The sequence below is a fragment of the Seriola dumerili genome, unplaced genomic scaffold (assembly GCF_002260705.1).
Source record: "Seriola dumerili isolate Sdu_G_001 unplaced genomic scaffold, Sdu_1.0 BDQW01000068.1, whole genome shotgun sequence".
In the NCBI taxonomy this organism is placed as follows: Eukaryota; Metazoa; Chordata; class Actinopteri; order Carangiformes; family Carangidae; genus Seriola; species Seriola dumerili.
The window spans coordinates 7051154-7063962 of NW_019174323.1; the positions used below are offsets into that span (position 1 = coordinate 7051154).

At 46.4% G+C, this 12809-nt stretch overlaps 1 protein-coding gene across 6 annotated transcripts in view; it reads left to right on the plus strand.

Moving 5' to 3' along the window:
• LOC111219696 (C-terminal-binding protein 2) overlaps nt 1–12809 on the plus strand; it is a 111077-nt gene that overhangs the window by 71795 nt on the left and 26473 nt on the right. Inside the window, exon 1 of one of the 6 annotated variants that reach the window (XM_022742420.1) lies at nt 5028–5831. The exons of the other annotated variants lie outside the window; for them this stretch is intronic. Within the exon in view, the coding sequence (XP_022598141.1) occupies nt 5810–5831 (22 nt within the window). The 5' untranslated portion in view covers nt 5028–5809. Of the gene's footprint in view, nt 1–5027; nt 5832–12809 lie in introns of those variants that run through there. 6 annotated transcript variants of the gene reach the window in all.

Sequence of the window (12809 nt, forward strand, 5' to 3'; positions counted from 1 at the left end):
GCAGAGGAAACAAAAGCAGAGAGGCAGTGTTGACTCAGGGTTGTTATCTGGACTGCTGCTGAGGGGGCGGGGGGCTCTTGTGTGTGTGTGTGTGTGTGTGTGTGTGTGTGTGTGTGTGTGTGTGTGTGTGTGTCTGTCTGCATACATGCGTGGGGGGGGGGGGTTATTCTACCCTGGCTGCTGCCACGGCAGGTGCCTCTCAGTGGATAAACCTGGGCCTCCTAAATAAATATTCACTGTGGGGAAATTAGACTTGCGTCACCAAAAACTCCACTACTACTGCTCTCTTTCCCTCCCTCTCTCCGCCTCTTGTCACACCAAGAATGTCCAGTCTATTGAGGATCAACCATCTTGCCCCCAAATCACAGAAAAGAAGTGTCACCGGGCGTAAAGGACAAAGAAATTCTCTGGGGACGTTTGGATGTTTTATGGAGCAAAAGGACAAACCTGTTACCAGTGTGTATCTGATGTTGTATAGTGACTGTGTCTTTATGTTAAGAGGAGGGACTCTCCTGTCTTCCCCTATCTTGGTTGGATTCGCTCACAGCCCGTTTCCTCAGAGGTTTCAGCTCTTATACTAAGTTGTCGAGCGAACAAACATGACCTTTGGCTAAGATTATGTTGCATTATACATTCCCAGTGTGTAAAGTGTGAAGTGGGTATAGAGATTGCTGTCTGTGAGAAAAAGTTAACAGTTGGCATCTAAAAGCATTTTCAAACCCATAGGTTGTTCTGCTCTGGTCCAGATCTGTGGATAATGATTCTTGGTTGGTCGTCCCGCTCTGACCTCGATTCGGTCTCTTGACTGTGCTCATCCATACATCAGTATACATAGCGTACAAGGCTATGAGGCTAGACATTTAGCTCTCAAACTTGCAGAGTACACCTTGTGGTTGGGTCAGACTGAGGTCGAATCATGTTACCACCACACAGTAACCACTCCACAGTTTGTTTGGGATTGGATTGAGACCACTTACAAAGGTCTTGGTGTGGTTGTTTGGAGTACAACTGCTGCGTTTCAGATCTGCCCAAACAAATCGCACCAAAGGGAAATATGAACAAGAGCTGGATTCTGCTAAACTAAACAACACAGGTGTGAAGATGCTACGTTGTTAGTGTTAAGAAGATGAGTCGGTTCATCAAATAAAAAAATACATGTCGTCTCACTAACATCAAGTGTGTAGCATTGCAAATAGTTGTGAAACTAAAATCTATGAAACTTCTGCCTTCAGCCCAAAACTGTGGAGGAGGATGGGATTTTGTTTGTGGTACTCCACAGAAGACGTAGTAGAAATTAGTTTCAATGAAATCTGTTCAAAACTTGAGCAGATCAAACCAAAACTTGAACATACTTAGATGCTACTAGAGGTAACTGAGAAAATATGTGTTTTGTAATTTGGGTGAAGTGACATTAGAACAAAATAAAATACACACTTTTGACACCAAGTTGAAACTACGAAAAGTCAAAACAGCAGTGATGCAGCGTGAAGGCAGAGTCAAGAATGAGAAAAGAAAATCCAAAACAAGAAAAAACTACCATAAAAGCTGATGGGGGGGGGGGGGGGTTCTCTAGGGTACACTTCTCCTGTGCTGAACCCCACGCTGACCCGAGACCAGCATCTGAAATGGAACTGTGAACCTCTGGTCATGATGTGGTCAAGCTGAAGCCTCGTCTCCAGGCGGCAGGTTGGCTCGTTCTACCACTTGCTTTCTAAAAATCCCTTTAAGTGCTTGAGGGGGATTTAACAGGCCTCTACATCCAGCAGCCAAGTTCCAGCGCTTACAGGAAAAGGGCGCTTACAGTATAATTAGGCTGGTTAAAGAAGAGGGCTCCCTCTCAGCGGTAAATCTACATGGACTGTAAGGAGGCTCGGGCCATTTGTCGGGTCTTCCAGAGCGTGACCGCTGCTCTTGATGTCTCACTGTGCTAAAGGTCAGGGCTTAAAGAAGTCATGCAGCAGGAGGGAGATGGGAGTGCCAACTCTGAACTATGAATTCTTTAACTCTGAATTTGAAATGAAAAATGCATTTCCATGCTTAGAAAAGGGAAATACTTCTTGGGAAAACCATCACTGTGGCTCTTTTGCCTATAAACCTTTATCCGTAGTAGCCCTATAAAACATAAAAACCATAAATGTTTACATTTTGGGGGACAGAAATAAAAACTTGAAACTCTGCTTAGTGTTATTTGACTGGCACGCTGGTTTGTACATCAGACTGTCTTGATAACTGGGTGTGTGCAGGCACAAATGCTTGTGCTCGAAGGCGTGGTCGCAGCTTTGGCAATGGTGGCTGAGGGGCGAACAGATGTAGCCTTCAGTACTGGTTTAGACCCAAGCTTGGCTGCTCTACATCTGAAAGAGGAAGTGTGTGTTGGTGTGTGTGTGTGGGGGGTTGGGAGGGGGTAGACCTGCTGTGCCGATCTGCTCTCATTAGTGTTTACTCGCCCCCCTCCAAACATGTAACAACATGCACGTCAACTGTTGGAGTCAGGAGCATATAGCTGTTAGTTTGCACCGGGCCGGTGGCTGCAGATAATCCGTCCCCTCTGTCCAGCTACGTTTTCCGTTGAGATCCACTCCCTCTCTGGACTCATCAGCTTCTGAGCTTCTGAGTGTCAGCCACGGCACCTGCTGGAGAGATCACGAGCAGGTCTTCAGGGAGCGAGAAACCTCAGCCCCTCTAGGAATTTGTGATCACGAGCAAATTTAACCAGTTCGAGATTTTTGCATTTCGTTTTCAGATCCGCCCTAAATATTCCGCTCGAAGAATTCTGCAGCATCAAAATCCAGATCAGAACCACTTTTAATGGACAAAAATTTCCACAATCAAAGTTCCCTGACTACAGTGAGAAGGACTTTGTTTCCCTAGAATTTTGTCTTAACAGGCAGCACTTGACTTCAGGCTGTTCATTGCACCTTCTGACTGTCCATGTCAAAAGTTACAGATCTGTTTCCCAAAACTATCCATTTGGTTAAATAATCTACTCATCAGTAACTTTTTTAATGATTGCAAAAAAAATTTCCCTTGATTTATCTCAGAATAACACAAAAATAGTCACAAATTTTACTGCAGTTTGTTTTAAAGGCTTGAAAATCCAGCCATTCTGCACCAAGTAGTCGCTAAAAAAAAAAACTGAGATCCTGGAGGGAGTGAACATAAGCACTGCCTGTGAACTGAGCAGCTGCAGTCAGATATAATCTTTGACTACTTATGTTGGAGCTCAATACTATTTGACCTCTCGACCTGTGGAGTTAGCAGTCATCAGTGGCCATTCACCAAATCTGCAGAGTTCTTTGATATGCCTTCCCTTCCCCTCTCCTTCTTAAAATATCCCCGACCTCGCAGAACGATGGTTCTGTCTTTTAAGCTGTGATCTGCCACGTTCCATATTAACATATTGCTGTCAGTCAGCGCCCCCCCTCCCCCACCAACCCACCTCCTCCTCCTCCTCCTCCTGCACATCCTCTAATGTTATTGAAGAGAGGAAGATCAGAGGGGCAGCCGTATCCCCACACTCCATCAAGAGTGTCTACATGTGTGTGTGTGTGTACGTGTGTGTGTGTGTGTGTGTGTGTGTATGTCTGTGGATGTTGGTGTGTATGTGTGTCTGGACGGCTGGCAGGAAGTGGGGGCTGCTGCCTTTGATGGTCACACTCCCTCAGATGTGTCATTGCTACAGACGGTGGCTCGGCTGACACACCGTGTCTCCTCTCGTTGGACTCTCGCCGCTGAGAAGCAGCAGCCCTGATAGTCACCTACACACACACACACACACACACACACGCATAAAAACACACTTAAAGTGGATGCACACAATTATGCTGCACAGAAAAAAAAAGAAAAGAAAAGTGGCTTCACACCGGGACGGACACATCCACCCGCCCCATGAGCCTAAACTGCTCAGGCCGTTCCACCTTTCCACTTTACTGTCAGTGATAATCGGTTGTGGCGTGTGACCGTGCCGGGCTCTTTGTCTATTGGTCGCGCCTGTCATGCAGCCGGCGAGGTGTGTGTGTGTGTGTGTGTGTGTGTGTGTGTGAGTGTGTGTGTGTGTGTGAGTGTGTGTGTGTGTGTGAGTGTGTGTGTGTGTGTGGGTGTGTGTGTGTGTGTATGTGTACTTGTGTGTATGTGCTCTGGCCACGCTGCAGAGTTGCGAGGAGGCTCCGGTTACATTGTTATTCTAAACAGGGTGTTTTCAGCCGCTCGTCCTCGCAGTCATTCAGCAGAGCGATCTGTCAGTTTGCTCCCCTCCCTCCAGGGACCAAACTGTGAACTTAACACACTCGGCTCTGATGACTTCCCTGATGGTGCGAGAAACAGCCAACTCTACAGCTGTAATGTTATTGCTGGAGTGGCTTGAATGTTGCATTGTTCCTCTGGTTAAAAGAGAGAGAGAGAGAGAGAGAGAGAGAGAGAGAGAGAGAGAGAGAGAGTGTGTGTGTGTGTTTCAGTGTGTGTTTCAGTGTGTGTTTCAGTGTGTGTGTGTTTCAGTGTGTGTATTGCATATTCACAGGCAGACAGGCAGGGAGGGGAGTGAGTGTGTATGTCACTATTCCAATCTCTTCCTGGTAACCCGCAAAATGCCAGGGTGGGGTGAGGTTGTGTTTTTGTGTGTGTGTGTGTGTGTGTGGTTATGGCGGGGTGTGAAGGTCTAGATGAAAGTGGAAAAGCAGAGGAGGAAAGCAAATAATCGAGAGGGAGGGAGAGAGGTGAGGCTAGGAGCAAACGAAAGGAAGAGAGAGAGAGAGAGTTTGTGTGTGTGTGTGTGTGAGAGAGAGAGAGAGAAGGGGGAAAGGGGGCAGGCGTTCTTAAAACACTGGAGTCCAGATCAGAAATAAAACATAAAAAAGGGGAGAAGGAGGAGGAGGAGGGAAAAAGGGAGGAGGGATTGTGCTCGAGTTTGTGTGTTGTGTGTGTGTGTGTGTGTGTGTGTGTGTGTGTGTGTGTGTGTGTGTGTGTGTGTGTGTGTGTGTGTGTGTGTGTGTGTGTGTGTGCAGATCCTATGAAGTGAACGCAGCCGGGGAGTGAATTGTGCGAGCCCAGAGAGCTCAGCTCCGCATGTTCGAGCTGGCACTTTTGATTTAGACAGAATTTTTTTTTCTGCTGTGAGATCTTTTCTTCTGCCCCTCCTGGTTTATTATCAGCTCAAGACAAAGGCAGGAGAAAACAGCTAAAGAGAGAGAGAGAGAGAGAGAGAGAGACATAAGAGAGAGAGATAGAGAGGGACGCAGAGTGAATAGATGTTGCGCAGCTAACAGCAGAGGAAGCAGCAGCAGAGAGAGTTTCCAGCCATCGCGCTCCCCGACCGCAGCCTTTTCTTCCTGGGAGATTAAAAATAAAGGACAAAAGCATCTCCCCCCCGCCTTCTACAACCCACTACCATCCGATCACCAGCCTGCACGTCGTTGCGCGCGCGCGCGTGTGTGTGTGTATGTGTGCGCGCGAATAAGGACGCCGCGAGTGTATGTTGCTTTTCTTCCAGCCCTCAAAGGCATGGATTGAAGATGATGCAGCCGGGGGCTTAGTGAGAGCTTGCTCCGCAAAAACCCCTTCCCCTCGCCAACAGGGCCAGACCAAGAGGAGCAACTCCAGGGGAGGGGGGAGGGGGGGTTGAAGGAGTAGTGGAAGAGGAGGTGGAGAAGAAGAGAGAGAGAGGGGGGGGGATACCCTCCTTGGATTATTGCGGAGGGTCCTCCACTTCTTTTTTTTTTGTGTGTGTATTTTTTTGATTTTTTCTTTCTCCCCCTCTCCATTCGCCTCAATCGTCTTCAGTCTTTGCTGCGATGCGTAGCTTTTAAGCCGAAGAATGTGGAGACAACATTTTCCAGGCAAGCAGCATGTTTCCTGTTTTCTTTTCTGGATGTCTAATAAAGTCTGGCATGTGGGAGGTGGGAGGGAGGGAGGTAGGTGGATGGGGGAGTGGGTGGGGGAGTGTGGATAAGAGGAGGGAAGAAGGAGTGTGTGTGTGTGTGTGTGTGTGTGTGTGTGTGTGTGTGTGTGTGTGTGTGGGTGTGTTGTGTGTGGTTGGTAAGGTAGTGGAGTAGTCCAACAGTGTTGTCATTTTGAGGTCCGCCCGTCCTGCGCTGCTGCACTTGGCTCCGTGTTTTCGCTTCCTCTGCGGTCTTGGGCTCCGAGCGCACACTGTAGCTCGGGGCAACGCTGAAGAATAAAAGAGCGGGAAAAGAGAGAGAGAGAGAGGGAGGGGAAGACCGGCGCGGCTGTGCCATGGATGCTGTTGACACCCGCTTTTGTCCCGTGGTGGAGTGTGGGGCCCGGCCCTCCCATGCACACAGAGGGTACCATTTAAAACAGGCGTGCGCTCATTTTCTTGGCAGGGGATGGATTGGTGTGGCGGGCAGCCGGGTGGTGACAGGGGTGGGGCACTGGCAGTGCAGGACAAGTGGCCTTTGTGTGCTACTTTTGGGGAAGTGAAGGGAGGGAAGGGCATGGAGGAGGCTGCCAACAAAGGGTGCTTATACCCACCCACCACCCCCCTCACCAGCTCCACCCGCCCCCTTCAACCACTACAACTCATGCAGTGACCTTGCTCTGTCACTGGCAGATGAAGGGTGTGTGTGTGTGGCAGGTTGTGTGTGTGTGTGTGTGTGTGTGTGAGTGTACGAGGGAGGAAAGTAGTAAATGAGTAATTCAGCCTCAGTAAACCAGAAGTACACACTCTGGCAGAGTGCCATATGAAAAAAAAGGAGCGAACTCCAGCACAGAAAACAAAGTGTTGTTTGACCCAACGGCACATCTGTGTGTTATGCCAAGCTTCTCCGTTACTCCACAGTCAAACTCCTGGCAGTCGGCCAAGGTTGTGTGTGGGTTCTTGTTCATTTGTTGCAAGTGCATTCCTGTTGGGTCTGTATTTTAATGCAGATCTCACTTTGCCTTTACAACTTGTGCCACCACAAGAACACTGATTACACACACGTTTTGACAGCATTTAACTGAATATGAATCTAGTATAGAATCTGCTTATCCAATCCAATTTAAGTAACAAAAGTTGTTCTGGCTTATTTACATGAGCATACCTTCATTTTCTTGAGCGACAAATAAAGGAAGTCCCAATTTAGAACTAATAAGCAGATCAGATAAAAGATATTGATAAGATGTGCATGAGTTCAACAGGGAACATAAGTGTACTGAAACTGACATTATGCCATCAGCGAGATTGTTTGTCCTCTGTTGCTCCTGCTGACCTGCAAAATCACACTTTACTCGCAAATGTAGAGTGATGTCAGAGGATTTTTTTTTCATATCTATAGCAAATTATCCTTGGCTGAGCACAGATGCCAAATTGCAGAGAGCACATTAGGCAGACAACAGCCAAGTTTTAGTTTGGCCTTTGGGCAAGTTACTTGGAGACTTAGCGTTAATTAGCTACAGCTGATATAATCTACTGCCAGCGATGTTTGCCATTTCAAACGGCACAAATTGGCATTCAGTGACGATTTGTTATGAGAAGCCTGCGACCTGAACATTTTGTAGATTCCTCTTTGCTACCAAAAAGAGGTAATGGTTTGATTTCTTGGAGAATTCAGCCATTTTGCCAACCTGAAACCTGATCCAAAGCAGAACTGGCTAACAGAACCAAAGCCTACACACAATGTCCAGGCCGCAGATCTATAGTATAACCCCACTCGCCCCTCCACAGGCACACAGCTTTCTCCTGTTTGACTGGCCTGCCTATGTTAACCGGGGGGGGGGGGGGGGTGTGTGGATCAAGTTTCAGCATGGTGCTGCTCAAGGTGGCACAGAGAATGGCCATAACTGCTGGCGGTCAGCAGCAGCAGCAGCAGCCCCCTCCCAACCTTGTTGTCAAGAAGGAGCCACCTGCAAACAGCAGCTTGGAGTTGCTAGGTAACCGGTGGCAGCAGATGATGATAGTATGGTGGAGGGCTTGTATGGTCTGCCATTACCACTTAAGTGACTTCTGCAGCTATTTCTTCTCTTCTCTTCTCTTCTTCCCCCACTTCTGACCACTACAAACCTACGTTCCCCTGTTCCCCTCTGGTCCCTCTTCTCGACCATTGGAGGCAACATAACACCAGCAGCAGAGGCCAGCGGTAGGAAGAGACTCCCAGCTCCCTTCACCACATAATGGAAACTCTGGCCTCATCTCCCGGTGCGCCGTTCTGCTGCGTCCTGCTGCCAGACTCTGACTAAGTGTTGCTGGCTCAGGAACCGCAGCCTCCAGCCTGGGCTGAGTTCGGGTTCCACAAGTATTTGTCTACAGGAATGATTAGAATTAAAATATACTGATGGAAAAACAAAAAAAAAAAAGGTTTCACTGGAGACCTAGATTTCCAAAATAATTTTCATTGTGACCCAGTTCTCATTTTTGATGACTGTTGTGCCTTCTAATTGAGAGAAGTGTTCTGTTTTTAGACTGCTCTCTGAGCTCACCACCTTTTTTATTACAGGGACTTGAAAAGATTTTAGTAACATGATATCCAGCAGTAATGGATACCAATTTAAAAAAAAAAAAAACAATTTCAAGGCCCATTTTCATCATCTTGAAAACCAGACATGGTCTACTTAGAGAGGATTCTTTAAGAAATCATCATGTGCAGCTTTTGTTCCATTACAAGGACATAACCGGGATGAAAGTATGATTCTAGTTACTTGTGGCAGAGATTTGTTGTCACTGTGTTTGACATTTTATAGACCGTGCAATTAATCGATCAGGAGGAGAAAAAAAATCCTTTATAGATTAATCACCAATGGAGAAAATCAGTTGTTGCTGCCCTAGATCTGACGGAGTGTATCATTGCACACACAAGACTCAGCGGGGGGGTGTGTATGTGTGTGAACATGTGTTACATGCATGTATTCCTTTGGCAGGTAAGCCCACGACAGCAGCTGCCTCCCTGAGTGAAAATTTACCCATCCCAAATCATCAAACACACACGCACGCATGCACACACACACACACACACACACACACACACACACACATTTGCAGCCTGGCAACAGTTTAGCAGCAAGCAGAGGAAGCGAGAACACAGAGGAAAGGAAATGAGGGGGATTAATTGATGGAGGAGTGAAATTAAGAGCACTCTGCCTCCTGCAGTTCTGACATGACCCCCCCTCCCCCCAAAAAAAAAAAAAAAAAACACATACACATAACCCCCACCTTCCCCTCTTCCGTCGATGTGCACATTTGTTGACATTTGACGCACTCTGTGTGTGTATACAGTATGTATGTCCTCCTCTTATCTCTGCTCGATTCGTGGCTCAGTTTGAATCTCCGGCTGTTTTGCAGTCAGGCAGCCAGCAGCTGCTTGAAACCGGGCAGCAGCACAGGAGCCTGCGGAGAACATGGCAGACCTGCTGAACACCCAGTTTTATTTCTGCTCTTTCTGCTCTGCTCTGTGTTGCCTCTGAATGAGCTGTTCGCAGCGCTGTTAAAACAAGAGAGCTGAGTGAGGGTTTGTCAGAGTGAATGCGAAAGCTCCTTTCCATGCAGTACAACACCAGTACATCTTGTTTTTGATACGCGTAGGTGTCTGTCAGTTCTGTGCTTTGTGGGGGAAAAAACCGCAGTGAGATTGTAACCGTGAGATAAAAGGTAAACAAAAGGTACAATTTTAAAAGGATAGTAAATTTATTTTTAACAGTTTATGGAAAAGGTAGATCCCAGTAAGCACTGATTTTGGTGATTTGCTGGTTGGAAAATAGTTGATTTACAACACCCCCCTTGCAAGATGACAACATAAGTGACATATAGTGATTTCCTTTAAGCTTTTCCGTTTTTTCACCTCCAGTTTGCTGGTGTAAAGCCTTTCCATTCAAGTTAAGAATTGGTTGAAAAGTGAAAGTCTTTAAGACATCTAAAATACATATAACTATTGTTTTAACAGCTTCTAAGTTACTGTATTTAAACATGTAGTTAAATGCTGTTGAAACAATGGTTACATGTCTAAAATATGTTTTATATATCTATCAAATGTATCTCAGTTTGAACTTAGATTCATACACTTGTTTTTGTTGTTGGTGAAATTAGTGAAAAACATAAAGAAAATCCCTCTTGACTTATATTATCAACTTCAGAGACAAGTATGGTATTAATACAAAGTTATATCCATTTATTTACACTATATCTTGATGTTTTAAATTGCTACATGTAACACATTTAAACACGTGAAATGATATTCTAGATAACTGTGTACATCATTACTGGCTATTCCTGATGCGCATCAAGGATCTCCATAGATTGGACAGGTGCAGAGAACGGTGTCATGCATGCATCGCTTATCAGAACCGGGTGTGGTGGCATTGAGCAGCTGACAAGACGACCCACTGGTTCTGGTTGAGGCTGGTTTGATGTGCATGCTGTCTGTTTACCACAGGGGGAGTGTTGCCTGTCACCTCCTCGCTTCCACTCCCCGAATACATCATCTCCTCTCCATCAAAATCAGCAGAGTGAGAATCAATCTGTCACACAGGAGGACACACACACACACACACACACACACACACACACACACACACACAGATACACACTCCAGCTCCTGGAAAGACAGAACGACAGGGAGGGAGAGAAAGTGATAGAAAAGACAGTTGAAGTGAAAGGATGGCAGAGAAAGGAGGGGCGAGTGATTACTAAAAGACAGCAGAGGAATGATAGCAGAGAAATTTTTACGTGAAGAGGGAGATAAAGGGAGGAGAAGCAGATGCATAGCGAGCAAACAGAGATAGCGAGGCTATGCATCGGCAGAAAAGGAGGAGCTGTCAGAAGATGCTATCATACAGGGAGAGATCTGGGGAAATACAACAGCGCAGACGATGGGGTGAACTGTAAGAGAGGAAGAGTCGGTGAGAGAGGGAGATTGAGGGAGTCAGAGACTGAAAGGTCAGACAGACAGAGAGAAACCCAGCGGATGATTCATGGAGTTCAGCCTGTCTAACTTCTGCCTGAGGGTTCGACGCAGCCTGCCAGTCGTTTCTCTCCCCTGCTGCCTCATCCGCGGCTTCCCATACCTGCACATCCACATGTACTGTCTTATAATCTGTAACTACGCATGTAACTACTGGTTAGATGAAGCGGGGAGAAGGTTACAGGTGTTTTCTGTGAGTCAAATGCCGCAAACTGCAATGCATTAATCAATATTTTTGATTTTACCTCAGAACTGAATGACTGTGTGATGTGAGCGAGGTAGCCTGCCTTGTAGCGCTGAAATCAATCAACTCTGCGGCCCTCTTTTAGCTCATTCTTTTGGTTTTACTGCACATTTATGATTGAATCTGAGCACTGTACATCACCTGCCCAGCATGAGATGACAGTCATGGTTAGAAACTAGCAGGTGAAATTGGAGCATCGTGCTAGATGTCTGAAGAGCCAGTTACTTTTTTCTAGATCAAAAAAGAGATCAAAGAAAAGTGAATATTGGACTTGTATTCATCAGGTGAGCAGAAGCACGACTCCAAATGAATGTTAATGTATCTCTGTGTGTGCTCGATGTTTGTTAACACATCAGTCATAACAACTTTTGTTCACACCTTTTCATCTGTCAGCTTCCTCAGATGTCTTTGTGCCCCCTTGTGGCCAAAAATAAATGAACATCCTTTTAAATTTTTAAAATTCTGAGCTGCACTGTGTCAAGTGTCATCTTATGGAAATCCATATATGAAGCTGATAAATATTTTCATTATTGATTAATCAGTGTATTACTTTTTTAATGAATGGATTAATTGCTTAGTCTATATAACATGCCACAAACATGGTGATGTCTTCAGTTCAATCAACAGTCCACAACTCAAAGATTTTCAATTTATAATGATAGATAACAGAGGGAGGCAGATAATCCACATATCTGATAAGCTGTATTTTTGTTTGCTTGATGACTTATCGATAAATCGATTATCAAAATTGTTCATTTTCAGTTTTTCGATTAATCAGCTAATCGTGTCAGCGCCTGTGTGCATACGTGCACCCTGTCAGACTAACTGCGCGAGCACCTCACCAGTTTGGTGTAATGGTCTCGGCCATTGCCGCCCAGTCTTTACCAGCTGCCTCCATTAATATTCAACGAGCTGTCAGTTGCAGATGTGGCACAGACAGCCAAGTTGCTATGCCTCACCCCTCCCGCCGACATGTCATCTGTCTTGAACAGGGAGTGTGATAAGTAGGCATGGAAGCAGTGATGGTGGTTGGTGGTGGGCTGTGGGTGACGGAGGAGGAGGGGGGAGGCGGCTTTCTGTCTGTCTGTCTGTCTGTCAGTCTGTCAGGAAAGAAAACATCTCCTCCGCCCTTTACAACCGTGAGTGTGAGGAGGATACGGGTGTTTGCGCCTCTGACCTCAACTCTCGGCACTAGATGCCAGTGGTGCCAAAAATAAAGTGCATTAAAACTGGCAGCCAAAGCCTGTTAAGTGATCACCATGACAACAAGCGGAAGGCACGGGGAGACAACACCTCCACTCCGATCCTCCCCCTGCCCTGAGAGGCTGCGCTGCTGGACTGCTCGCTTTCTGTCAGCTGGGCTTTCTCTGCGTGTCTCCTGTCGTTTATTTGCTCTCTCTCTCCTTTCATCCTCCTCCTCTTCTTCTCTGATATGTCTCCTGGGAGCTCTTCAGGCTAACAGGCAGTGTTTAGTCTGTTTTTATGCACGCTCGTTTTACATTTTAATTTCACTCTTCTCTGTCTCGCTCTTCCTCCCCTCCCCCTCCCACCTGTTTGTTTTCCCGCTCTGTGTTTCAGTTTATTTGTGCAATGGCCACACACACAACTTTCCAATCTCCTAATTTCACCTTTATCTGCCCTAATGAGCCTCCTCTGCTGCTGTAATCCCACAGAGCATG